This window comes from Portunus trituberculatus, chromosome 22 (genome assembly GCF_017591435.1).
Source record: "Portunus trituberculatus isolate SZX2019 chromosome 22, ASM1759143v1, whole genome shotgun sequence".
NCBI lineage: Eukaryota > Metazoa > Arthropoda > Malacostraca > Decapoda > Portunidae > Portunus > Portunus trituberculatus.
Genome location: NC_059276.1, coordinates 8127776 through 8153615, shown reverse-complemented (window position 1 = coordinate 8153615; position 25840 = coordinate 8127776). Strand labels below are relative to the sequence as shown.

General features: G+C 39.8%; 1 protein-coding gene and 1 long non-coding RNA gene across 3 annotated transcripts in view; both read right to left on the bottom strand.

Annotated features, from left to right (window-relative positions):
• Positions 1–1992: 1992 nt before the first annotated feature.
• On the bottom strand, positions 1993–12163 carry LOC123507425. 2 transcript variants are annotated; one of them, XM_045260262.1, is made up of 13 exons: positions 12028–12163; positions 8323–8405; positions 8016–8134; positions 7665–7759; positions 7069–7105; positions 5921–5969; positions 5313–5472; positions 4876–5025; positions 4440–4616; positions 4097–4176; positions 3915–3991; positions 3225–3614; positions 1994–2881 (listed from the first exon to the last, which is right to left on the bottom strand). In XM_045260262.1, the coding sequence occupies exons 4-13, from the start codon at positions 7686–7688 to the stop codon at positions 2784–2786; spliced, it is 1242 nt and encodes a 413-aa protein (XP_045116197.1). In that variant the 5' UTR covers positions 7689–7759; positions 8016–8134; positions 8323–8405; positions 12028–12163; the 3' UTR covers positions 1994–2783. The 2 variants fall into 2 exon arrangements, with proteins under 2 accessions (XP_045116199.1, XP_045116197.1); XM_045260264.1 differs by lacking the exons at positions 7069–7105; positions 8323–8405; positions 12028–12163 and having other exon boundaries at positions 1993–2881; positions 8016–8039.
• A 9557-nt stretch (positions 12164–21720) lies between these two features.
• Positions 21721–25840, bottom strand: part of LOC123507427 — a 16312-nt gene continuing 12192 nt past the window's right edge. Inside the window, exons 2-3 of the long non-coding RNA XR_006675651.1 lie at positions 23434–23545; positions 21721–22096 (exon numbers count right to left, since the gene is read on the bottom strand). This is a non-coding gene — a long non-coding RNA (uncharacterized LOC123507427). The remainder of the gene's footprint in view (positions 22097–23433; positions 23546–25840) is intronic.

Below are 25840 nucleotides of genomic sequence, written 5' to 3'. Positions count from 1 at the left end.
ATTCTATACAGCTTCAGAAACTTATGTGTGTATTAAGATAGTGAAAACTCTGGTCATTAATCTTCTAACCTCCATAGACCCCTCTTAATATAAGTATTATCGTTTAATCATACCCAAAACTCATGGTAAAAATGTGTCCCAGTGTTGAAGGGGTTGAGATTACAGGAATGCTTCTGGTCGTGCATCCTGTACCTTTAAATGTCTTTAGTTGAAGTGACACTTGCTTTTACGTGTGCTTTTTATTTATTTATTTTTTCTTTTAATGGTTTCAGTAACGTATTAACATTTCTACATTGTGAACAGGAGAAACACTTGAGAATCTTGCTTATCATCTATGTGGCCTTTGAAAACAGTGGTGGTGAAGCTACACGTATTTTTAAAGGTATTTTCTTGGTTCTAGCGACAGACCAACAACATTTCTACATTGTGAATAGGAGAAACACCCTTGAGAACCCGGTTAATCATTTTTTGTGGCCTTTGAAAACAGTCATGGTGAAGCTACACGTGGTTTTAATGGTGCTTTAATAACATTTCTACACTGTGATTAGGAAAAACACTCTTGAGAACTCAGCTAATCATCTTCGTGGCTCTTGAAAATACCCGCGGTGAGAGAGCAAAGCATGTTTGAATTACGGGCCCTCTGTAAGGCTGGACACTGTCATTATGCCGCCCCATTACTGTTCACCCCGTGGTAGGAAGTGAGGGGGACGCGGCACAGTTCCCGTCATTGCCTGGGTGAGTCTGGGCGATGTAATGCTCTCACGGGGGACATTATTCGTATACAAAGAGCTATTTGTCTTATTAACTCCCTTTATCTCTCGCCGCCACATGCCTCTCTCTCTCTCTCTCTCTCTCTCTCTCTCTCTCTCTCTCTCTCTCTCTCTGGTAATGCGATTTCTCAACGCTATATATCTCTCATGTGTCCTCTACCCGTTTTCTTTCCGCTAGCTAAGTTAATTATTTTTTTATGTTGATAAATCTATAGAAATGGGCTTTCCTTCTTCTTCTTCTTCTTCTTCTTCTTCTATTTCTTTTTCTTCGTTCTTCATCCTCTTCTTCTTTTTCTTTCTTTTTTTTCTTCGCTACCTTTACGGACCATTTCAGAAGTTACGCCAGAAAATTTTGTCATCCTTCATAACTCATTTCGTTCCTGAATCTTAGGAATGCATCTCGTCTCAACATAGGAGGGCGGCAGTGTTGTAATGTCTTCCCTGCTTCACTCCTCTTTGTTAGTAAATGAAACGATAAGCTCTTAGGTGTAGGTCAGTCTCCCTCTTTGTCTCTCCTTTCCTAGTTTTCTTTTTCCTCTTCCTCCTGCTGTTCTTGACCTTCCTCCTCCATCTATTCTTTTTCTTCCTCCTACTTCTCTTCCTATCCTTATGCCAGTTTTCCTCTCCATTCTTCTTCTTCCTTCTCCTTCTATGTCTGTTTGCTTCTCCTTTCTTCCTCCTCCTCCTCGTTCCTTTCACTTCAATTCAAGGTCATTCCTACACAACTTCCTGAATTTCTCAACCTTCCCTATGCTTTATTCACAGAGTCTTCTTCACTTCACCTCCTCTTCCTCTTCCTCCTCCTCCTCCATTCTCCAACTCGCCATGACGGTTCAATTGTTCCAAATCCTCCTTCAGACTTTATTTAAGGAATCAAACTCTACTTAAAGTACAATTCAAGCTGGGCAGTAAGAGTTTTGTGATGCTTATGGGCCTGGTTTCAAATCCAGTTCCTTGTTTACAGAGAGAGAGAGAGAGAGAGAGAGAGAGAGAGAGAGAGAGAGAGAGAGAGAGAGAGAAATCCATTAGTTTCCGTGGGTGCCTTCATTATAGATTTAAAATATTGAACTATCATTTCTATTGTGTGAGCCATTTTCAGAGCAATTAGTACATATAAAATATGTCTTCTAAAAAAAAAAAAACATTTCTCGATTACAAAATCTCTAGTCTTATGAATTAGTCGTTTTTCTTTATGCCATTTGGGGCCACTCATATTTCTGCTATTTGTGTATTTTATTGTTTAGTGACATGCAAACACTCTGCATGATGGACCCTACACTTACTTGGGCTATGCTGAGCTCCTCTTCAACATAACTACTCACACTTGTTTTGCTGACAAGAAACAAATCTCACCGACACTGACACATACACCTCAAGCATATATAAAAACTATCCTCTTTTCAAAGCATGTATAGAAATAAACACTTTTTAAGCATGTATAAAAATAAACATTCTTTCATAAGCATAGAAATATACATTCTCTTTTCTTGGCATGTATTAAGGTAAACATTCTATATTTTCTCAGTATTTATAAACATTCTCTCATTTTTAAGTATGTATAAAGATAAAACATTCTTTTCTAAGCATGGATAAATAAAAACATTTTCTTTTCTGAGCAAGTATACAAATAAACATACTACCTTTTATAAGCAAGTATAGAAAGAATATCCTCTTTTCTCAGCATGTATATAAAAAATCTTTTCAAAGCATGTATAAAAATAAATACTTTTTCTAAGCACATTAAAAATAACCCTCCTCACTTTCTAACAATAAATAAAACTCCTTACTGTAACAATGTCTCAAGTATTAATAAAAATCATAATTCTCACTTTCCTATCTAATAAGAAACACTTCCTTAGTTTAACTTGTGTAAAAAAAATTAACATCACTTTCCTAACAATAAACAAAACTCTGTCTTGTAACAAATGTCTCATGCATGTTATAAAAAATCATAAACATTCTCCATGGCCCAATCTGAGGGCACTCATCTCCTAGCACTGGACAGCATTCCCATCACTCCTGGTCCTCCAGGTCAGATGAGTGGAGGCTGACTGAGATGGGTCCATAGGTTGTTTCTTGATGCAAATCTACCAGGAATTTCTGATACATCGCTGCAAAAAGAAAGCAAAGCACAATAATAAGATCATGGTTTGGGCTCATGACTTGGCAGAGAGATGACTTTTGAGAGTATGTGATTTCTGTAAGAGTCCATGAGGATATGGTGAATGTAAGGAGAAAGAGAAGGAATTGAAACGACAGGAATACATGGGTACTCTTTCTCTTGTGGTCATCTCACTGGGAAATATTTCATGAACAGAAGTAAAATAATAGCAAATGTTCAGCTTAACCTTGACTGAATTAAAGAAATAATCAAAAAATATGTTCTTAAAACAAGACCAAAACACAAAAAGTCAAGAATGAAGGGTTTAATGCTAATTGTCAGTGGTCACTCACTCAATAGATGTGAAAACACCTCAGTTGCTTCCCTCTCTCCTGCGTCTTCATGCAACAAGTCATGTAAGAACATCGTTGGGTTATGTTCCAATGCTTCCAGAATAATTTTTGTCAACCCTTCTTTCATAATGGTGCTGTCTTTAGATGACTCCTCAGATCTTTCTTCAGAGAAAACTGCCTGTTGCTCCAGTTGTTCTGTGGGGGACATCTCTTGTCCCCGCTCTGGTTCCTTTGTTGCTGATGGTTTTTTTGGCTCTCTCGTTGCTGAGGGTCTTTTTGATTTTTTTGTTGGTGATGGCCTCCGCTCTGTTGCTGCTGCGGGTCCTTCCCTTGGTGATGGCGGTGGAACTGGAGACTGAAGTTCTGAGACAAGTTGTGGAGACTGAAGTTCTGAGGCAAGAGAAAGAGAAGCTGAGTGAGATTAGAACATGTCAAATTTATCTCACCATACTAACATAAGGATGGTAAGAAGTCTTTTGATTCATTATAAATCGTAATAACTGAAAAAACTAGTACAATTCATATATTCAAAGCTCCACCTTGAAAGAATTCAAGTCATAGGAAGGAGGAAATACACCAAAGACAATCATTCACTAATCTTTCTTTTCTGTCTGAATGATGCATGAAGCACAACAGGTAAACAATAAAATGAGAACAAGCAAACAGAGCAGGAAATCAAACACAGCACACCTTCAATTGGCTGCAGCTGTGAAGGCTGTTCTTCAAACAACTCTGAAGATGCCTCAAGGAGTGTCCTGGAACGGGAACTGTGCAAAAAAGAAAGCAAAACATCACACGTGTAAGGGACCAAGTATTACAGCTGTCCGTGTAGAGACAACACCCTCCGGAAAGCATGTACACAACCAACCCACCTCTCCACAGTGTCTTGATGGATGCTCAGAACTGATGACAGATCTTTCACCTCACTGCGGGATGCCTCACGTACAAATTCCTGGGGAAAAAGTTGAATGAAATATATATATATATATATATATATATATATATATATATATATATATATATATATATATATATATATATATATATATATATATATATATATATATATATATATATATATATATATATATATATATATATATATATATATATATATATATATATATATATATATGAAAGTAAAAAAAAAAAAAGAAAAAAAACTTCTATGTTCACACTGAAGACACACAAGCACAGCACTTGCCCACCACCCACCTCAGTGGCTCCAAGGAGGGACAGTGTTGGCTCAGCAAAGGTTGCCTCCCCTTCACAGGGCCGGAAGTATTTCAAGAGGACATCAGCAATGACTCCACGGTGCAGAGGAGTAGTGCGAAAAAAGTCCTTTTTCTCATGCTGCACCTTCCCAGGAACAGCAACATCTTCAGTGGCTGTCTGTACAAAGAGGAAAACATTTGAATAGACAGATGGATCAACAAATAAATAGGTCCAATTCATCCATACGTTCTTTCATATACAAACCAGATCTGAATATAAGCTAATAACAAAGTATTTCAATTCGACAATCAAGGATAATTCAACAATACCAGGCCTGTCTCCACTATAACATTTACAGCCCTTCACACCATTAAGCCCTTCAGCCCAAGACGGTTTACAGGGACAAGTCACATATGTAGTAGTAGGAAGCAATTACCAGAGTTCTCATGATGTCACTGTAATCTTTCATCTGATTCTTCATGGCATCCTTTGACAAGACACACACAGCATCCATCAGTGGTCTTGCGTGCCTCACTCTGGCGTGTGGTATGCGTCTCTCTTGCTCCTCCACAGATCCAAGCTCAATCTGAAACACAAGAGTATTGTGATCAAAAGTTGCATTTCCTCTTTCATTTTTAGGCTTAGATGTGCAAATATTGGTGAACAGACTTTTATGCATTTGTGAAGAAAAAACTATGTGTATACGTCTACTAACCATACAAAAATCCAAGCAAAGGAACACAGGCCAGAAAAAAGTACAACAGAACACCAGAATATACTTTAAAGAGAAACTATAACAATAAAAAGATCACAAGACTATTTGCTCCTCTACTTCCCTCTATCTGATCCAGTAAAACTAATGACTATTACAACCTGTGATGGCTGGTCAGACTCTTCAGAACGTCCCAAGTCTTCAGGCTGTATGGCAGGGGGGAGTGCAGGCTCTTCTACTGAGATGGGCTGCTCTTCTACTGGGGCAGGCTGCTCTTCTAGTTGGGCAAGCTGTTCTTCTAGTGGTTCATGAATTAACACTCTGGACAGAAAATCCAATCATAAGTTTAAACACACACAAATACACACACGTTAAAAAATATAGTTTCCCGCAAAGATGTGTTGAGACTTGGAACAGTTTGAGTGAGGAAGTGGTGTCAGCAACGAGTGTGCATAGTTTTAAAGAGAAATTGGATAAGTGTAGATATGGAGACAGGGCCACACGAGCATAAAGCCCAGGCCCTGTAAAACCACAACTAGGTAAATACACACACACACAAAGAAATCTGTGAAAGAATTATAATAGTAAAAAATAAGTCATAATGAATTTGAATCAATCCTCCAAAGATACAAATGGGTGAATATAAATGAAGTGTACATTTATAGGGAAGCAATGATAGTTAAGAATGAAAGGGAGTCACATAACTAAAGACTTACTTACTTTCTTACTTACTCACTCACTCACTCACTGCTTCATGTCCAATACTTACGTGGGTGTTGTTAGCTGCTGCTGCTCCATCTCTGGCACTGCTGTAACTACTGCAGATGAAAGAAACAAAAGTAATTCTTGCAGTTATGGCACAGAGCTCAGAGTTATCCTTCACTACAACTCATGAAGAAATGCTATTTGTTGGTCTAAAAAAAACTGGTAAATTTGATGTTATTTATTCAATCTAACTTATGAAAGAAAATACTTGGTTGTTAGTCAGAAGTTGTGAATATTTAGGTGACATACAGGTACAAATACATATTAAATTCACATACTATACACTATACATATAAGACAAAACCAATATGAAAGGGAATATTAAAGGTCTATACACACAAAAGACAAACAAGTGACCACACTAAAAAGACAAAACAAACACAAAATAACACAATGGAAATGGAACACAAACAAACACTTAATAATAACAAATCAAATATTCTTCTCTCTACAAAGAACTGAGCTGAATTTCTGAGGCACAAGCAAATGCTAATTAGATAATTAAAGATTCATAAGAATAACACCAAAAAATCAGATTCTGACAGTTAGTGTGGTGACTTCCCTGCCGGTCAAAATCAATCAATCAATCAATCAATCTTCCTTTCTCTCCCTCTCCCTAAAGTTTTTATTATCTTTTCTCTCCTGTGGCCTTCACTTGCTTAGAGAAACTATAACAATAGGCTGTCAAAATCCCTTACAAACACCACATTTAGCTGTACTGGTGGAGTTGATCTATATAAAGCTACTAGACCAACACAAACTTCTCTCATCAGCCTCCATACCATCAGAAGTTCTGGCCAGACACAAGAACAAAAGAATATAAAGGAAGCAGGAAGCCATCAGATCTACATGTGGCATTCCTGAACACATTAACACAAGACATTAATCCCTTCAGTACCAGGACACATTTCCATATTCATTCTGTTTACTATTTGGTGATTTTACATAGCTTCATAAACTTAAGTGGGGGATTAGAATAGTGAAGACTCTGGCAATTTATCTTCTGACCTCCACACTCTTCCTAATGTCAATAAAATTGTCTAATCGTACCCAAAATTCAAGGTAAAAATGCATCCCAGTACTGAAGACATCAACAATAAGCAAAGACAAAACATTACAAACTGAGGATAAAAATAGTCATTACAAACTTACAGGTGTCAACGGGAGCTGCCTCCGACTGTTCTCCCTTCTAAAATAAAAACCAAGCCATACAGTAAATTAATGAAAAATAAGCTTGTATGCAGTTATTGAAGGTAGTGATGTCATGTAGTACTTCCAACAAGAAAGCACTATCTGACTAACTACCTTCATTTGTCACATCCCCAATACTTCCCAGTTCTTATCTAAACATATATGTGCAAGGTAAGTCAAGTTCATAATTACCCTGTCTTTTGTCTCCAAGTTAATCTAAGGGAATAGATGGTCCTTACAGACACACTTTGGTCAGTCAGTATGTTGGCTCCTACACAGTGGCATTACAAGATTCCCCAGGGATCCCAAGCAAAAAATTATACGGGGCCTTCAGGACATGCGACTTTGACTAGGGAGAGCCCTTCAGTGTGTTTCAGACAGCCAAATTCATGAGGTCTACACCTTGTCACACCACAGCTGTGTGCAGTGACTGATTGTATCAGATTGGTTGGAACCCACAAAGCCCTTGCTTTCTTGGGCAACTTGGGCATCCTAAGCAAATGTTTGGTTTGCCTGACTAAGGAATGCCTCTGCTAATACATGCGAGTCACACTCACCTCAGGTTCGTGGAAGGAATCCATCTCCAAGTCCAGGAAGGTAGGGCCTCCAGGGAACCCTCCAGGCTACGCAGATACTCCAGCTCAGCCTTGTACTGAAAGAAAAAAAAAACCTTGTGTAGTGACAGACACTCAAGCTTGTTCTGAAGTTACTGTGGGCTTGGTGATCACTTGCATTATGAATGATAACATGGCAGTTTTGCATGTTTACTTAGGTATCTTGCCAAAGCTTTATGTTATCCTAGCAACAATAAAGTATACTCTGAAACACTTCTATGCATCATCACTACTTTCAAAAGACAACAACAGCCTCACAGTCCAGAGCCAGCATTACTATCCTAGAGTGAGTACCTGGTCGCTCATGGGCACATCTTCATCTGGCAGAGTGATGTCCCGCATGCGTGCCCGTGGAGGCCCTGAAGTCCAATCAATGTCACAATCCAGAGTATGCCAGTCCAATTCAAATGCCTCTGAAAATGCAAGTCTCATTAAGATTTTCTACTACCACAGCATTTCACATTGGCCTCCTAGCTCAAGCACATTTGAAAACATCATGAGTCTTGTTTAGATTTCTACCACAGATCTCAAATTGTCTCTCTAAGATTGTGCCCACAGAATGGTATGCTTGCTATCAAAAGGGACATGTAAGACATCTCACGTGCGTTTCTGGGGCGGCGTGAGGTGTGTGGGGAGATACTGGTGTCCACAGAGGCATGCTCCAACTTCTTGGGATGGACGGGTCTGAAGGGGTGGCAGAGGAAAGACTGAAATACTGATAGGTACATCCCTACACATACACTATACATCACAATTAACACACAGAGCTGGTTCTATTGTACAGTCCACTACAATGGAAAATATCTAATTAAATTCAATTTCTTTAAGGGAGTAAGGCCAGGAGTACTTTCTCTTTCCTGTATGGGGCCAAGAGGCTGAGAGAAGTGTGAGAATAGTGTGTGTGAATGTTGTGTGTCTTGTCTTAGCCAACTCCACTTAGAGCAACCTGCTTTAGTGTAAATATAAACTAAATTGATAATCTTAAATACACTGAGGACTGTACAAGTCTCCCAGCATTTGGTGTGCTGAGATACAAAGAAACTGAAAATGACAACTGGGCATTTAAAACCATCTATTAACACACAACACTAACATAGCCCAGAGTTTCTACCTAGACACACATTAACATACAAGCAACTCCCAGTCAACAACTAGATACTCAAAATGCAAGCCAGCCTTTGGAAAATTGTCATAGTCGGGATGATTTTACAGTTCTAGAGACAGATTCATAAGGTTTTTAAACTATTAACAGGTGAAACACAGCTAATAATCACTGTGGCTCTAGAAATTAGTCATGGTGAAGATGTTTTTAGTTCCAGTGACATATTAATAGGGTTTTCATACAAATAACAGGAGAAACTTTGCCTGGAAAAATAGTCATTGTGGGAGAGCAGGGTTTCTAAGACCCAATTTCTGTTTCCATTATCCTCTGAAGGGAAGATGACACACTGGGAGAACAATGCACACACAGGGACAGTCAGACACAGCATGCAAGACACAAAAATACTCCTGCTCAAAACAGTTATGTCATTGAGTCCAGGGAGTTTTAACCCCTTCAGTACCATGACGCATCTTCATATTCATTGTGCTTACTATCTGGTGATTTTATACAGCTTCAGAAACTTATGTGGGGAATTAAAATAGTGAAGACTGTGGCCATTAATCTTCTGACCTCTACAGAGCCTTTTCTAATGTAAATGAAATGGTCTAATCATACCCAAAACTCGGGGCAAAAATGCATCCCAGTAATGAAGAGGTTAATCCTTGTACACACTGAAAAAATTATCATATGGACTAACAATAAGAGCTCAAAAGATATATCTGATACTATTTTTGGGTGACAAATTTTGCAGAATGACATCACTTCTCTTTGCAGTCTCAGGTATACTGTACATGCAACACACATAGAGACTGAGCATTCAATTCAACATACCGGCAATCAAGCACCTCATCAAACTTTTTCATATCTCTGCTCTCCTTCCTCATGGATTTCAGTAGCTTTTTGGTATCCTCTGAAAATGTGCATATCCATTCCCTCTTACTACTATATGTGTCTACTACTGTGTGTGTGTGTGTATGTGCGGGAAGGAACCTACATCATTATTAAGGCAATTGTATTCGTTTTGAGTGAAAAATTACTAAAAAATATGAAAGATAGTTAAGTACATTAAAAAATCATAATAGGTTGTTGCATCATTCTCGGAAAGTTAAAGCGCATATCTGTATACTACACATTTTTAAAGGGCCAGAAGGCGTACCTTGTTTACACAGCCCTTAACCACACAAGAACATAACATATCTCTGCTTTCTTTCTTGCATTTTTAGTAACTTTACAGAATCCTTTGGAAATGTACACATACCTATTCCCTCTTACTAATACTTTACCCTGTGTGTGTGTTTAGCAAGGGAGGGGATGAGTGTGTGGGAATCTGTGTCATTATTTACCTAGCAAAACATAAGATATCTGCTTTTCTTTTTGGGTTACTTTAGTAGCTTTACAGAATCCTTTGAAAATGTACACATACCAATTCCTTTTTACTGTTACTTTAACCTGTGTGTGTTTGGCAAGGGCGGGGTTGAATGTGTGGGAATCTGTGTCATTGTTTACCTTATAAAACGTAACATATCTGCTTTTTATTTTGCTTCTAATAGCTTTTGCAGAATCCTTTGAAAATGTACTGTTACTTCACTTTTACTTACTATTACTTGTACCTATTTGTGTGTGGCAGGGAGGGATCAAGTGAGTGGGTATCTGTGCCAGTATTCAGAGAGAAGCTGCAAGAGGCCATCAAGTCCATACATGGGAATCCTTATAAAAAAAATATGCCTGTTTATTTCTATTGTCTTATCTACATTTGTCCCACTTATCAAAGCTCTCTAACCATGAGTCAAATGGTTCAGCACCTAAACTCATTACTAGATCTATCCCATTAATTTGCTATTGTTAAGGAGCCAATTTCTTCTTTCCTTTTTAACAAATCTAACTTTTCAAGCTTGACACTCATTATCTCATTATTCTATCCTGATTACTATATTGAGAATTTTGCTTATACCACCCTTGTTATATCTCCCTATACAACCTGCACACCTATCTTAACATATGCCTCTACAGGATATGTACCTATAAAATCTTCATTCTCCTTTCTGTACATTCTCTAGGAGCAATACTGTATAAAGTTATAAACATTAGACATTTTGCTCATCTGTATACAAAACCATTATCTTTTCTACACACTTCCTAAGAGCAATACTGTAGAAACAAGACTTTTTACTTATCTGTATATATTAAACCTTCATTATCTTTTCTATAAATTTCCTAAGAGCAATACTTTACAAACATTAGACATTTTAGTCATCTCACCCAGGAGGAGGTCTGTCTGCATGCTATGGACCCTCAAAGTGCCACTCATTACCATGCTTGTCTTATAGAATGTCCGACTGTCCAGCATCTGCCTCTGGTCATCTATCACTTCCTTAAGGTTGTCACTGGATTCCGAGGGACAGAAAGGACCTTAGAATGAAGCTCCTCCAAAGTGTTCCTCTATCGACACATGCAACACTCAAATCAGGCCACATACTTGCAACATTCACATATCAAAGCACCCAAACAGTTAATAAATAGTGCTTTAGTGTGTTTGGCCCATTACATTCACTTCAATCCATCTCCCAAGCAATAAGCAATCAATAATTCATAAAGCAATTCAATCTTATATTACAATTCCACATGCAACAGAGAGAGAGAGAGAGAGAGAGAGAGAGAGAGAGAGAGAGAGAGAGAGAGAGAGAGAGAGAGAGAGAGAGAGAGAGAGAGAGAGAGAGAGAATGTAATTTTAAGCACCAGATAAAACTAGCCAAGGTCACACAGCATTTCACAATACATGTTAGTCAAGCCCAAAGTATGAAGCCACAGCCAGGCTCTCCAAGCATCAACAGGAGGCAATACTGCACAGAACAGCAGGAGATTCAAAGCCAAGCACATTACTAGACTAAATTTTGTTAAATTAGGTTGGATAGTTAAAATTGGTTGGGTTTATCAAATTTTTTTATGATTTTACCTTTTTCTGGATTATCATGATTCATTCGATTTGGGTTTCACTGAAATGTCAAAAGTTATTTTCAAGGGAGGGAACAGGAAAACTTGGCATTTCTGAAGGTCATGAGCCTCAAATCTGTGTGCATCATGTAAAAACCAAAAGAAAGTCAAATCACCAGCACGAAAAGGGTATACATAAAAATTAACTTTAGATTTTATGAAGTTCTGCAAATAAATCAGGTTAATCACAACTCAGGTGCCTCACTCACTTACCAAATGTTTCTAACCTTCACAATGGATACCTCCCTACTGGCTTTGATCTTCCCTTTCTTCACCTCTGAGTCAAGGGCAGTCTTCCACACCAGGTTCATCTCCGGGTTCTCAATGTCAAGTACCTCTGCGTAAGACATGGCTGGTATGATGTTCTGTAATAGATCATATCCCATAAGAACATAAGGAGAGATGCAATAGGACCTACACATGGCAGTCCCTATATTAATTTGGATTTTTTTGTTAACCAATACTCCCTTAACATCTCCACATCCACCAAATAGTCTGTCTACTCTAAAGTGGTTCATGGGCTCAAAGCAATTTGGGGACAGTCTTAATATAAACATCCCTCCAAGCTCCCCTTTCAAAGGTCTTTCATTCAGCTGATTTGACGTCACACAAATGAAGCCACGCTATTGGTCAACAAGGGAAAGACAGAAAAGGTAATAAACAGAGAAAATGGGATTAAAACAAGAGATAAAAAGAAAGGAATAATAAATGGAGGAAATGAAAATAAAACAGGATAGAAATAAAAATGGATAATGAATGGAGGAAATGGGAATACGAGATAGAAAAACAGTATTGTAGCTTCTTGGTAATAGAATTAGTTTGATGTGAATAACTTGCTGTGATCAACACACTCATCACAAGGATAGCTTAGTTTTCCTCAAGACAACCACACATTCTTCCAGGGCTACATTCAGCAAATCTTAACAACAGCACCTCCCTAAGTATTTTTAAATACCTCCTTCCCCTCAGCAAGCTTGGGGGCATGTGGGAAATCAGGGGTTTCAGAGGGAAGGAGACAAAATCAGCAAAATTTCCCCCTCCCCCCCACAAAAAAAAGTATACAGATCCCCTTAGTCTAAACTAGCTGAGGGGCTCTGCCCCCCAGAACCCCCTAGGGTCTTTACCCTAAACATCTTCTAGCAAGGGGCACTGCGACCCCCTAGACCCTCCCCGAGACTAAACTAACTGGGGGCTGCGTCCCCCAGACCCCACCTAGCATCTTTAACCTAACCTAAATGTCTTCTAGCCGGGGAAGCTGCGCCCCCCTAAAATCCTCCAAGGACCCCCAACGTCACATTGTACTACGTCACAATGGCCGCATGCTCACCAACAGCCGAACGCAACATAACTCTCCTTACTTGCGATCGTGGCGACAAGCTTCGTCACTGTAACGAAACCTACAAAACTTTGAGTCTCTGTAGGACACACACACACACACACACACACACACACACACACACACACACACTGCGTTTCCAGTAGTGAAGGGATTAATATGCCTTGAAGCCACAGAGAACAATAGGTAAGAACACAGCACGGCCACACAAAAATCTACATACAATGACGCGGGACTTGGCCGGGTGACGGACAAACTGCAGGAGGTAACCACTTCATACCCTCCTAAATAACAAGACATACCTATCCAGAACTGAGAGACGGATCGAGTGAAATGTAGTTACTTGTACTGTGGTTGCCCTCATACTCATAACAACCAGCCAACACCAACTGCCGCCTTAAGGGAGGCCTCTCTACCACGTGAGGGCGCAGACAACTTGGAAGCTTCCCATGTGGTTTCTGCAGGGCCGTGCAGAGGGAGCTTGAGCCCCTGCCCCTTTGAACCTTGATGCCCGAAGTGCCCTTTTGCAACATTTAAGGGGCGCCAAATTGAAGCTGAAAGTCATGAAGTAACTAACCCGTAACTTCAAATCCCTTCAAATGCCCCTTTTAAACTTTTGAGCCCCTGCCCCTCCAATGGTCTCTGCACGGCCCTGGGTTTCTGGCAGCTTCCTGTGTTTCCTCTTGTACTTTATCTGGTCAATATTGTCTCCCTAGCAGCCCTCAGTGGTACCAGCGTCAAATGAGCCTCGAGAAAGAAATATACTCACCGGCTAGAGTTAGTGAAGACAAAACAAGCAGCATGGACGTTACACTCGTCTGGGACTTAGGTTGGGGAGAAAGAAAAACCCGCGCTCTGGCTCGCCACAGTTCCCGAGTCTCTTGATCTTGATGCCACAGATGGCTTGGTATTACTCAGAACCAAGGCGGTTGAATACTTTGCTCAGAACCCTTTGGATCGGCAACTCCTGTGGAGGACAGACAAAAGCCAAGCAGAAAATTAAAACTAACAGTATCCTGTACAATACATCTAGCTCGTTCACACTTAATCATTTTTTACTGAGAGAAAATGGAAGGCAGTTCATACCTTTATACCTTTGTACTTTGAGGGATTAATGGCAAAGCATTTTACTTATGTTTCGGTATATTAAAAGAAAGGGCATCTGCAAGGATAGACCCTTAATTAGATCTCTCCTCTCGCTGCCCGTTTCCATGTTCCCACTCCCAGCATCGCCTTCCCGTCGTTTACAGTTCTCTGTGGAGAATAGTACCAACAAGCTGTTTACTGAACAATCTTCAAGGCTTGGTATAGACCACAGCCCCGCACCGCCACACCGGCGGACGGTGTGAGGTGAAGTCCAATCGCCTGTGGGTGGCAGCTCGGTCTGGCCACCTCAGAAGGGAACAAGCGCTTCCGCATCTGTCCAACTCCCGAGGGGCACTCACTACATCACTACAACACTACCTCAAGGAGTGTCAGTGTGTCAGTGTCCAGAGACAACAGTGGCCCGTACCCTCCCAACCTTGAGTGACCTCCCTAAACTTTTTTCTTGGCATTTTTCCTCGAAGTGCTCAGCGCACACCCATAGTTTTGTACAATAAACTGATGTGCACCGACTACCGATCGTGTCTAGAATGCTATGTACATAACAACATGCATTGCAACAAGACTGCCTCTTGGGAAGAACACAGTCTTATTCACAAATTTGTAAATCTTCTGTAAATAAAAGTATTCTCTCTCTCTCTCTCTCTCTCTCTCTCTCTCTCTCTCTCTCTCTCTCTCTCAATGACTCAATCATTATGGTCAAGTGTGAGACCGATTATAAGAACAAACTTGTAAATGTCAGCTGTTTTGATAATGGATGAATTAATAACATCTAACTTAATTACTGACTTAATATTTCTACGCAATAATTCTTTCCTGGTGTTAATTATCTAATAAGATGCAGTGCTTTCCATTTTTGTGTCACAATAATTCTTTACTCCCACTTGTTCCAGGCATCACCAGTCTCCTCCCACTCTTTCTCTCTTTTACTCTCTCTCTCTCTCTCTCTCTCTCTCTCTCTCTCTCTCTCTCTCTCTCTCTCTCCACATTTTTATCTTATTTCTTCATCCTTTTCACCTTCTCATTTCCCAATATCCACCTCCTTTGTTAATTTCATACGCCGTGTATTTCTCACTAAACTCTATTTTTTATTCAACACAGTGCACCACCCCACCCACGTCCACACACATCCACGCACACACACACACACACACACATGCACACGCAAACTAACACTACTAACATACTATTTTCTTCCCACGCCGCCACCAGCACCACCACCGCCGCTTCTGCCGCCACAGGTCTCCCTCCGCGGCCTCGTCAGCGCCTGCGCCGGGCCGCCAACGCCGTGCTCTCTTTGACCCAGTAAGGTCGTAGCGAGTGGCTCCGCAGACTCGCTGGAAACAGGGTGCTTCTCTCCAGGTCTTCCCTACACCGCTCGCATCCCTCTCCCCTTCCACATTCCACTTCCTCCTTCCTCATCCCCCGTCATACGTGTTCCTGGGAAGGTAAGGTGTGTTCTGGTGTGATCTGTGTGTGTGTGGTGTGTGCTAAATGTCACGGGTGGGTGCCGTGCGTGCGTGTGTGTGATTGCATGCGTGCGTGCTTGCTTCCACGGGTTGCGATTTGCGTTTTACTTGCGTATTTGTGTGTAGGTGGTGGTTTGGGTAGTGTTATTGATTTATGCTGAATTATTGTGTGTGTAAGTGTGTGTGTGTATGTGTATGTGTGTGTGCCGGCATGGTGGTTTCTGTAGTATTGTAGCGTAATAAAGGTGACTTTTATTCATTACACATTACGATTTGTTTACGATTCGTGAAGGTAATGGTGATAATGATGAATGGTGATGCGCCTCCATGTTTAAAAATAAATAGATGCACGGTGTCTCTAAAGTTAAGTGTCTGGTGGTGATGATAATAATGACAGTGACAGTGTTATGAATGGGCGTAGAGTGATGGTGATGAAATGATGCCAGTGATGGTGATGAGAAAAACATAATGGTGATGGAATAATGTAGAGAAAAGGAGGAGGCGTGGCACACACACACACACACACACACACACACACACACACACACACACACACACACACACACACATTTAGAGGTCATTGGTGGGCGGTTAGTCAACATTACAGCCACATTTCGTTAATCCAAAGTACCAATTCTAGACACGCTAACCAAACCAAAACAATACAAGAACTTCACAATAGTCTTGCTCCAATACTAGTGAGAAAAGCAAGAAGCCAGACACGTGTAAACAATTAGATTACGTAAACTTTAATGGGTTACTCAAAACTCAACAGGTATTGATCTGACTAAACTATTTTTGAAACCGAGAGAGAGAGAGAGAGAGAGAGAGAGAGAGAGAGAGAGAGAGAGAGATTATTTAACATCTAAAAACACAAAACAAATAGATAATAAAAAAAAAAAACTCAGCAAGCATAACAAAAATAAACGTGTGCGCAGAATGAAAACAAAACATCAGCGTGAAGCGAATGCCAGTCATGACGTCAAGGTTGTACTACGTTCTGCATGCACTTGAATGGAAAAAAAAAAAAGGCACACGCAAAATGACAATGAGACAAAGATACATACATCCCAAGCACTCGTAGCAAAAGATACGTAAACAAAGATATAAAAAAAAAACGATAAATTACTTGTGTTGAGTGATTTTCCATTGAACTTTGCACATATATGATACATATATAATTCCACACGTAAGATGAGAACAAAAGCACTGCTAGAAATATGTAAACAAAGACGAAAGAACATTATGTAACTTTCCAGTGTTGACTTATTGATATTAGAGGATAGGGAAGGACTGGAAGATGCTACAGTTGCTCGAAATTTATCTTTTAATGAATATAAGCTTATGAATGAATGGATAAGAGGAACTAGAGAGACAAAAGACGCCGAAGAACTCCTGCACTATTACCAGTACTATTACATAACAGCCCCTCCCTTTCCCTCTCTCCCTCTCCATCTCTCTCACTGTCTCCCCTCACCGTCGCCCCCGCTGTCTCGTGCTCCCCTCACTCTCCCTCCCACGGTAACTCCTGACCTTGAACGTAACCTTTCAAGGGCAAAGGGACGAACGTTACTCGTGTGTGTGTGTGTGTGTGTGTGTGTGTGTGTGTGTGTGTGTGTGTCAATATTATTTCAATAGTCCTTGTAAAATTTTTATGAAATACATACCTACGTAGACATACATACATACGTACAGTACATAGAGAGAGAGAGAGAGAGAGAGAGAGAGAGAGAGAGAGAGAGAGAGAGAGAGAGAGAAACTTGAATGGCGGATCGTTCAGTCATTGGTGAGGGAGGAAGTGGATGAGGAAGAGAGGAGGAGGAGGAGGAGGTGGAGGAAGAGATGGAAGAAGAAGAGAAGGAGGTGGAATAAGTGGAGAAGTGGAGGCATGCGTCCTATGGTCCACACACGCGAGTATTGATGTCCAGAGAGAGAGAGAGAGAGAGAGAGAGAGAGAGAGAGAGAGAGAGAGAGAGAGAGAGCTCGTGGGTCGGACTTGCGAAAATATCAAAGGTCAGAGAGAGAGAGAGAGAGAGAGAGAGAGAGAGAGAGAGAGAGAGTTATCCCTTCATCTCTGCTCTCACATTTTCCTTTAAAGTAGTATACCCACCCACCCACCCACCAACCCCACACACACACACACACACACCCACCCACCAACCCACACACACACACACCTTTACCAGTGGTCGTAGGTCAGGTCGCCTTGTCAGTGGTGTGTCTATCCTTCCTCCCTTGCTTCCTTCAATTCCTCCTCTTCTTCCTCCTCCTCCTCCTCCCTATCGGTAGCATCATATTTCAAGGCTTTTAAGAGCTTTTAGAGTCCTCCTTAGTTTAGCATTTTTATTCGTTTATATATGAATATTCTTTTATTCTTCCTTTACTTTATTTTTTTGTTCATTAGTATGTTTAATTACTTTTCCGAATGATTATGTTCTTTTATTTCATTCATTCATTCTTTGTCGGTAAGAGAGAGAGAGAGAGAGAGAGAGAGAGAGAGAGAGAGAGAGAGAGAGAGAGAGAGTCACTGCATTGTCTGACGTCACTCGAATACGGCATGACGTCAGAAGCTCAGATTTAGTACAGGTGAAACGTTTGTATAGCTGACGTCACTACCCACACCTGTGACGTCATCAGTCTCCGCGTTGTTGCTGTTGTTGTTGTTATTATTGTTGTTGTTGTTGTTGTTCCTGTTATTCAATTCAAATATTTTTCACCTACGTATAAAATTCCAGTCTTATATTTATTCTTCCTTTATTAATCCATTCTCTTATTCTCTTCTTCCTATCACTTACATTTTCTTTAGTCTTTTTCAGTCTATCTTCTTCTATCCCTTCCCAGCCGTCCATCTCTGTATTTCTCTCACGTTTCTCCTTAACATCCTTTGGTCATATATCTATTGATGCTGTCACCTTCATGGAGGCTAAGAGGAGGAGCAAGAGGAGGAAGAGGGGTAATGCATTAAAGGAGAGGAAGCAGAAAATATTAAGAAGACAGAAAAAGGAAAAAGAGGAGGAAGAAGAGGAGTAGGAAAGTGTTGTTGTGTATTTAAAGAGAAGGAAGCAGAGCATATTAGGAGGACCAAGAGGAGGAGGAGGAGGTGGAGGAGGAGGAAGAGGAAGAGGAAGAGGGAGAGGAAGAGAAGAAGGAGGAGGAGGAGGAGGAAAAGGAGGAGGAGGACAACGACAAAAGGCCACTGGATTAAAGTAAGAGGAAGCAGAAGATACAGCATAGAAGGAAAAAAAAGAAAAAAAGGAAAATAATAATAGTAATAATAATAATAGTGATAATAATAATAATGATAATAATAATAATAATAATAATAATAATGATAATAATAACAATAATAATAATAATAATAATAATAATAAAAAAAAATAAGAAGAAGAAGAATAAGAATAAGAATAAGAAGAAGAAGAAGAAAAAGGATAAGAATCTAAAAAAATAATTAAAATGAGGAAATTGGAGATAAGGGAAGGAGAAGGAAGAGTAGGAGGAAGAACACGAACAGAGAAGAGAAAGAAGAGAATAATGTGATAGGATTACTCGGGATAAACAAACGACAACAGCATTTGCAAACTAATCTTAATGCGAAGAAAAGGAGAAAGAAGAAGAAGAACGAGGAGGAGAAAGAGGAGCAGAAGGAGCTGGAGGAGAATGTAGTCTTACTGGCGACAAATTGAACCCCCAAACCCATAACCCCCCTTCCATCCCACCTCTTATCTCCACTCCTCACTCCCAACTCTCTGTCTCTCCCCAGCTAGTCAGTCTGGGGATAGTATTCTTAACCCTTCAGTACCATGACGCGTCTTTATGTTTATTCTGGTTACAGTTTGGTGAATTTATACAGCTGCAGAAACTCATGTGGGGGATTAAAATAGTGAAGACTGTTACCATTAATCTTCTGACCTCCATAGACCCTTCTAAATGCAGATGAAATAGTCTAATCATACCGAAAAATCAAGGTAAAAATGTGTCTCACTACTGAATGGGTTAAACGCTTTGCTCTTTCATAGTCACTGCTTTCCAAGGGTTTTAGTTGAAGATGTCCATGTTTTTAAGGATATTTTGGGGGGTTTTGGTGATGGACTGGTAAGATTGATAGATTATTATCAGGAAAACTGTCTTGAGAACCCGGACAGTCGTCTCTGTGGCATTGGATAACTTTTATGGTGAGAGACCAAGACGTTTCTGAATACGAAGGTAGGATGCATGAAGGAGTCTGTGAAAAGAGTCTGCAGGTTATGTATTGTCTGTGTATCCTTGTGTTTATGAGTCTGTTAAATCTTGGACAGCTTGGAAATGCATTGTAGTCAAGCTTTCGTAACTGACCACTGGAAAATTATACTGTATTGCAAGCTAATATGAGAGAAAATAGTGGTTTTGATGATTTTTAACTACTGACTATTGTATGAATTGTAAATAGGTGTTATTGATTTTACTACGACGTGTGTGTGTGTGTGTGTGTGTGTGTGTGTGCGTGCGTGACTCTCCCTTACACGTGTAAATCTGTTTGAACCGTATGAACCGTGTGCGAACCTTAAAGGGATGTGCTTGTTATCCTCTCTCTCTCTCTCTCTCTCTCTCTCTCTCTCTCTCTCTCTCTCTCTCTCTCTCTCTCTTCGTCCATTTTTGTCTGGTTCCTTGCTCTTCTTCCTCTTATACCACCATGAAATCCTCCTCTCTCCTCCTCCTCCTCCTCTTCCTCCTCCTCCTCCTCCTCCTCCTCCTCCTCCTCCTACTACTACTACTACTACTACTACTACTACTACTACTACTACTACTACTACTACTACTACTATCGCTACTATTACTTTTACAACAACAACAGTGTGCCAAAAGCTATCAAGAAAATAAAAAAAAAAGCTCAGTTTTCACCGCTGATATTCGCACCAAATGAGACTAATTTTTTTCCGAACAAAGGAAGAAAGATGTTGGCAATTTCTTACACCAAAACAAAAGAGTTAAAAATTGCCTTGATTTATCACGTCCACTGCAATTCTATTTTTAGCAGAAATTAGAAAAAAAACTTGGATTATCTTTAAAGAATGGTTGTTTGCGTGTGTGTGTGTGTGTGTGTGTGTGTGTGTGTGTGTGTGTGTGTGTGTGTGTGTGATGGGTGGACACAGATACATATAAAATAACTAAGCGAACAATTCTTTACTATAAACAGACAGTACCATCACTCATTTATCACCTCTTATTTATTAATGCTAAAAAGGGAGGTGAAGAGAAACACAGGTGAAGGGAGGTGAGTTTATTCCCGACTCGTTTGACTGATGCTTCTTCAGGGGAATTATTGCTAAAAATTTCAATAGGCAGATAAGAAAAATGACTGACTTGAAATACATATTCATAAAGATAATCATAAACAACTCACTTACTCATTAATTAACCTGACAATCTCGAATTAATAACATTGAGAATTTTAGCATCCGATGAATAGACACTTAAAATAACCATAAGATAAACAACACTTTTTATAATCATCCAATATTTTAACTTTAGCAGCTCAGTAATTAATAAATCCCTTAAGATAAACCCAGAAATTTAGGATCATTAATTTAGGGTAATTAACTTGATAGACTAATATAGTTTGTCGGTATCGTATCTCCCTCTAGAAGGCTATTATACCAAGCACCGCCAATTATCGTACACTGCAGTCCCGTTCAGTAAACATAACACTAACGAAGGAGGACGAGGGGAAGATGCAATAAAGATAGGGAATATGTGGAATTAATGGATAATGAAAGGTTAAGAGAGTTTTGAAGGAAAGTTTTCAAGTGATGGAAGAAATCAATTGAGTTTGTGATTTTTAAAAAGATGGACGTTTTCTAAGTTTGTTTCATTTCTCTGTCTGTCTGTCTCTCTCTCTCTCTCTCTCTCTCTCTCTCTCTCTCTCTCTCTCTCTCTCTCGTAAATTCTTCTCCACATTTCCATTTCCTTAATTCCTCTTCTCTATTCTTCCCTCCTCTTCCCTTTCCTCCTTCTTTCCCTCCCATCCTCGTTCCCTCTCCTTCCTTCCCATTTCCTCCTCTTCCCTTCTTCCTCCCTTGCCTTCTCTTCCTTTCCTTCCTTCTACTACACATATAGATTAAAATTCACTACAGTCTACCTTGAGAATTCTATCATGCTACTTCCTCCTTCTTCTTCTTCCTCTCCTCTTCCTCTTCTTCTTTTTCCTCCTCCTCTTCCTCTATCCAGTGACCTGTTAGATATCCTCTTCTTCCTCCTCCTCTTCCTCTTATTCTTCTGACTTTATCCTCCTTGCACTTTCTTTCTCTTTACTCAGCTCTTCTCTTCCTCCTCCTCCTCCTCCTTCTCCTCCTCCTGAAGACTACGTGTCGTCTGAACTTGGTACAATTTCCGTAACCTGAGAGAGAGAGAGAGAGAGAGAGAGAGAGAGAGAGAGAGAGAGAATTTCACTTATACAAACCTATGCATACTCTCTCTCTCTCTCTCTCTCTCTCTCTCTCTCTCTCTCTCTCTCTCTTTATTTCATGTGTACACTCTTTATGGCTCATGTACGCCGGCCAAACGTACACAGCTGCCCGAAAAATGTCAATTTATGAGCGTCACGCGGGTTCGACATTTTTGGCAACGACACAAACTCACACGTAACGCGAAAGGAAAGGAAGAGGCGATGCAAAAAGAGCAAAGGAAACGCATTGTTTACATTCCTATTATAGCTTGGAAGTGGTGATCTTACAGGAAAGCCTTGTACAATCTTTTCACTACCAGGACGCGTTTCTATATTCATTCTAGTTACTATTTGGTGATTTTATACAGCATCGGAAACTTATGTTGGGGGATTAAATTGATGAAGACTCTGGCCATTAATCTTCAGACCTCAATAGACTCTTCCTAGTGTCAATGAAATAGTCTAATCTTACACAAATATTATTTTGCTTACTATTTGGTGATTTTATACAGCTTCAGTAACTTATGTAGGGATTAAACTAGTGTAGACTGTGGCCATTAATCTTTTGACCTCCACAGACCGTTGCTAATGTAAATAAAATCGTCGAATCATACCCAAAAATTAAGGTAAAAATGCGTCCCAGTACTGAAGGGGTTAAAATGCAGGTAGGGAGAAGGAATAGGATAGAGAGGAAGTAAACGATAACTGTCGATATTTTGTAACAGCACGAAAATTAAAGTTAGGAAAACAAGGTCATAAAAAGAACTATGGAGATAATCGTAATAGAGTGTTAAAGGTTGGCTGAAGAGAGAAGAGGGAAAGATAAAAGATGGAGGACGAGAAGTGTAGAAATTAAAGTATATTAGTCTAAGTATAGTGAAAAATGAAGGTTTTTAATAGATGTAAGAAAGAATATGAAGAAAAACGTGATGCAGCTATTGAATAAAAATGTAGGAAAGTAAATGCAATAGAAAATAGGAAAATAAAAGAAACAAACAAGAAAATAATGAAACTCGAATAATAAACGAAGACAAATCAAAACAATAAATATGTATAGAGAGAAAAGGCGATAAATGAGATGAAAGCAGTGAACGAAGCAGTGAACTCACACAAACAAAGACCACTCTAATGAAATAAGAAAATAAAAGACACGTGAGTCACAAACCATCGATAGAAAATTGTATGAAAAATTTTTGTACAGAAATAGAGAAGGCCCCGTGCAAATCCAAGTCCTCCTCCTCCTCCTCCTCCTCCTCCTCCTCCTTCTCCTCCAGTTGGCAATCTCTCACCTTAGAAGCTGCCAACAAGGGTAAAAGAGGGAGTAAAAGGGTCTCTTTCTCTCTCTCCCTTTCTCCCTGTCCCTCTCTCTTCTTCTCCCTCTCCTCCTTTTCCTCGTAACACCTGCAAAGAAACGAGTCAGGTGGGAGAGTACGGAAGTCTGGGGGCAAGGGTGAGGAAGGAGGGAGAGAGGAAGGGGAGGATGAGCAAAGGGGAAGGGAGGGGAATGTTATGAGATTACAGGATTAGTTTTGAATATCTGCATTGCTCTTCTATCGGTTTTGTTATTTTTATTATTATTATTATTATTATTATTATTATTATTATTATTATTATTATTATTATTATTATTATTATTATTATTGTTTTTATTATTGTCGTTATTATTGTTATTGTACTTTAATTGATGCTTCTGTTGCTGCTGCTACTACTACTACTACTACAACTACTACTATATAATTTTTTTTATACTATTACTACCACTACTACTACTATTACTACTACCACCACCACCACCACCACCACCACCATCACCATCACTGTCTGTCTTGACAATACATAACAGATGTGACCGAATTCCTTGACTGTCTTATCACGTGAAGCATCGAGGACAAGGGCTTGTCACATGGGAGGGGGGCTGGTACGACCTCCCCCTACGACCTTTCATAACGCTCACGTAACAAACAGTCTGACGAAGAAATGGTTGTTAGTGTGTGTGTGTGTGTGTGTGTGTGTGTGTGTGTGTGGCGTCTCTTTACTATTTGTGTGTATGTTCGTATGTTCGTATGTGCGCATGTCGAAGCTTCAGTACATAGATAATCAAGCTTCATTAGTAATTATATTTAAAAACGCTTTGCTCCCACACCACGACTATTTTTAGAGGCCACAGAGATGATATTCCTGGTTCTATACATTGTTTCTTTTGTTAATAATGTAAAAATGGTGTTAATTTGTCAATGAAACTGTAAAAGACTCCCTTCACCCCTTCAGTACCATGACGCATTTCCACATTCATCCTGCTGACTATTTAGTGGTTTTATACAGCTTTAAAAATTTACGTGGGTGTATAAAATAGTGAAGACTCCGACCATTTAATTTCTGACCTCCAAAGATCCTTCCTAATGTCAGTAAAATGGTATAATCGTACACAAATCTCAAGTTGAAAATGTGTCCTAAAATTGAAGAGGTTAAATCCTTCTGTATGATGGCGCGTTTCCATATTCATTCTGCTTAATATTCAATGATTTTATGCAGCTTCAGAAACTCGTGGGGGGGATTACAATAGTGAGGATTGTGGCTATTAATCTTCTGACCTTCATAAACCATTCCTGATGTCAGTAAAATGGTCTAATCGTACACAAATCTCAAGGTAAAATTTGTCCCAGTGGTGAAGGAGTTAAAACCCCGGGTATCTTAAACTACAGACTTTTGAAATAGTGAAGGTGCGGCGCGGAAGTTTGTTCTTTGGTATCCATGAGCTTCACAAATTATTCCTTCGTGAAACTTTGTGTTCGTTTTGCTCTCTCTCTCTCTCTCTCTCTCTCTCTCTCTCTCTCTCTCTCTCTCTCTCTCTCTCTCTCTCTCTCTCCATGACCGTTTTTCAATTCTCAGTAGAGTTTATCTTGCTGGTGATGTAGAATTGTTGTTAATGCTTATATTCAGTGACATTATTTCAATCACTTTTTTTTATTTGATTTTTTTTCCTGTATATGTATGTATGTATGTATGTATGTATGTATGTTTGTATGTTTAGATTCCGAGGCAATATTGAGTTCATTTTTCATTCATTTTGTATATTCTTTTCTGTGTGTATGACTAACTTCTTGGTGTGTTTAAGGAATGTTAAGTCTATCACGTTGTTAGTAAGGATAAATTTATTTGGGCTTTTATTTATCTTACCTATTTTGTTTCATTCATTTATGTTTTTTTTTCTTCCATTTTATTAATTGTTTATGTGTGTGTGTGTGTGTGTGTGTGTGTGTGTGTGTGTGTGTGTGTGTGTGTAATTCACCTCGGTCGCCTGTTGGTCACCCAGCCAGTCTTCCCCATTACGGAGCAAGCTCAGAGCTCATAGACCGATCTTCGGGTAGGACTGAGACCACAACACACTCCACACACCGGGAAAGCGAGGCCACAACCCCTCGAGTTGTGTGTGTGTGTGTGTGTGTGTGTGTGTGTGTGTGTGTGTGTGTGTGTGTGTGTGTGTGTGTGTGTGTGTAAAGGACATAAAGTAGCTTAGCAGGAGTGGGTTGTAGGTTTGTATTCTTAGAGCCCACACCTTCCATTTTCCTGTCCCCTACACCTTCTCTACACCACCACCATCACCACCACCACCACCACCACCACCACCTCAACCACCATCACCATCTCAACACACCCTACCTTCAGCTATCATACGACGCTTACATAATACTACCT

What these genes read in the sequence shown, in the direction of transcription:
- LOC123507425 (XM_045260262.1), bottom strand. Translation starts at nt 7,688, where the DNA reads ATGGATTCCTTCCACGAACCTGAG. An exon ending in CATCAAGACACTGTGGAGAG is followed by an intron (nt 3,992 to 4,096) that starts GTGGGTTGGTTG and finishes TTTTTTGCACAG; the next exon opens with TTCCCGTTCCAGGACACTCC. An exon ending in GGTGTTTTCACATCTATTGA is followed by an intron (nt 2,882 to 3,224) that starts GTGAGTGACCAC and finishes TTCTTTTTGCAG; the next exon opens with CGATGTATCAGAAATTCCTG.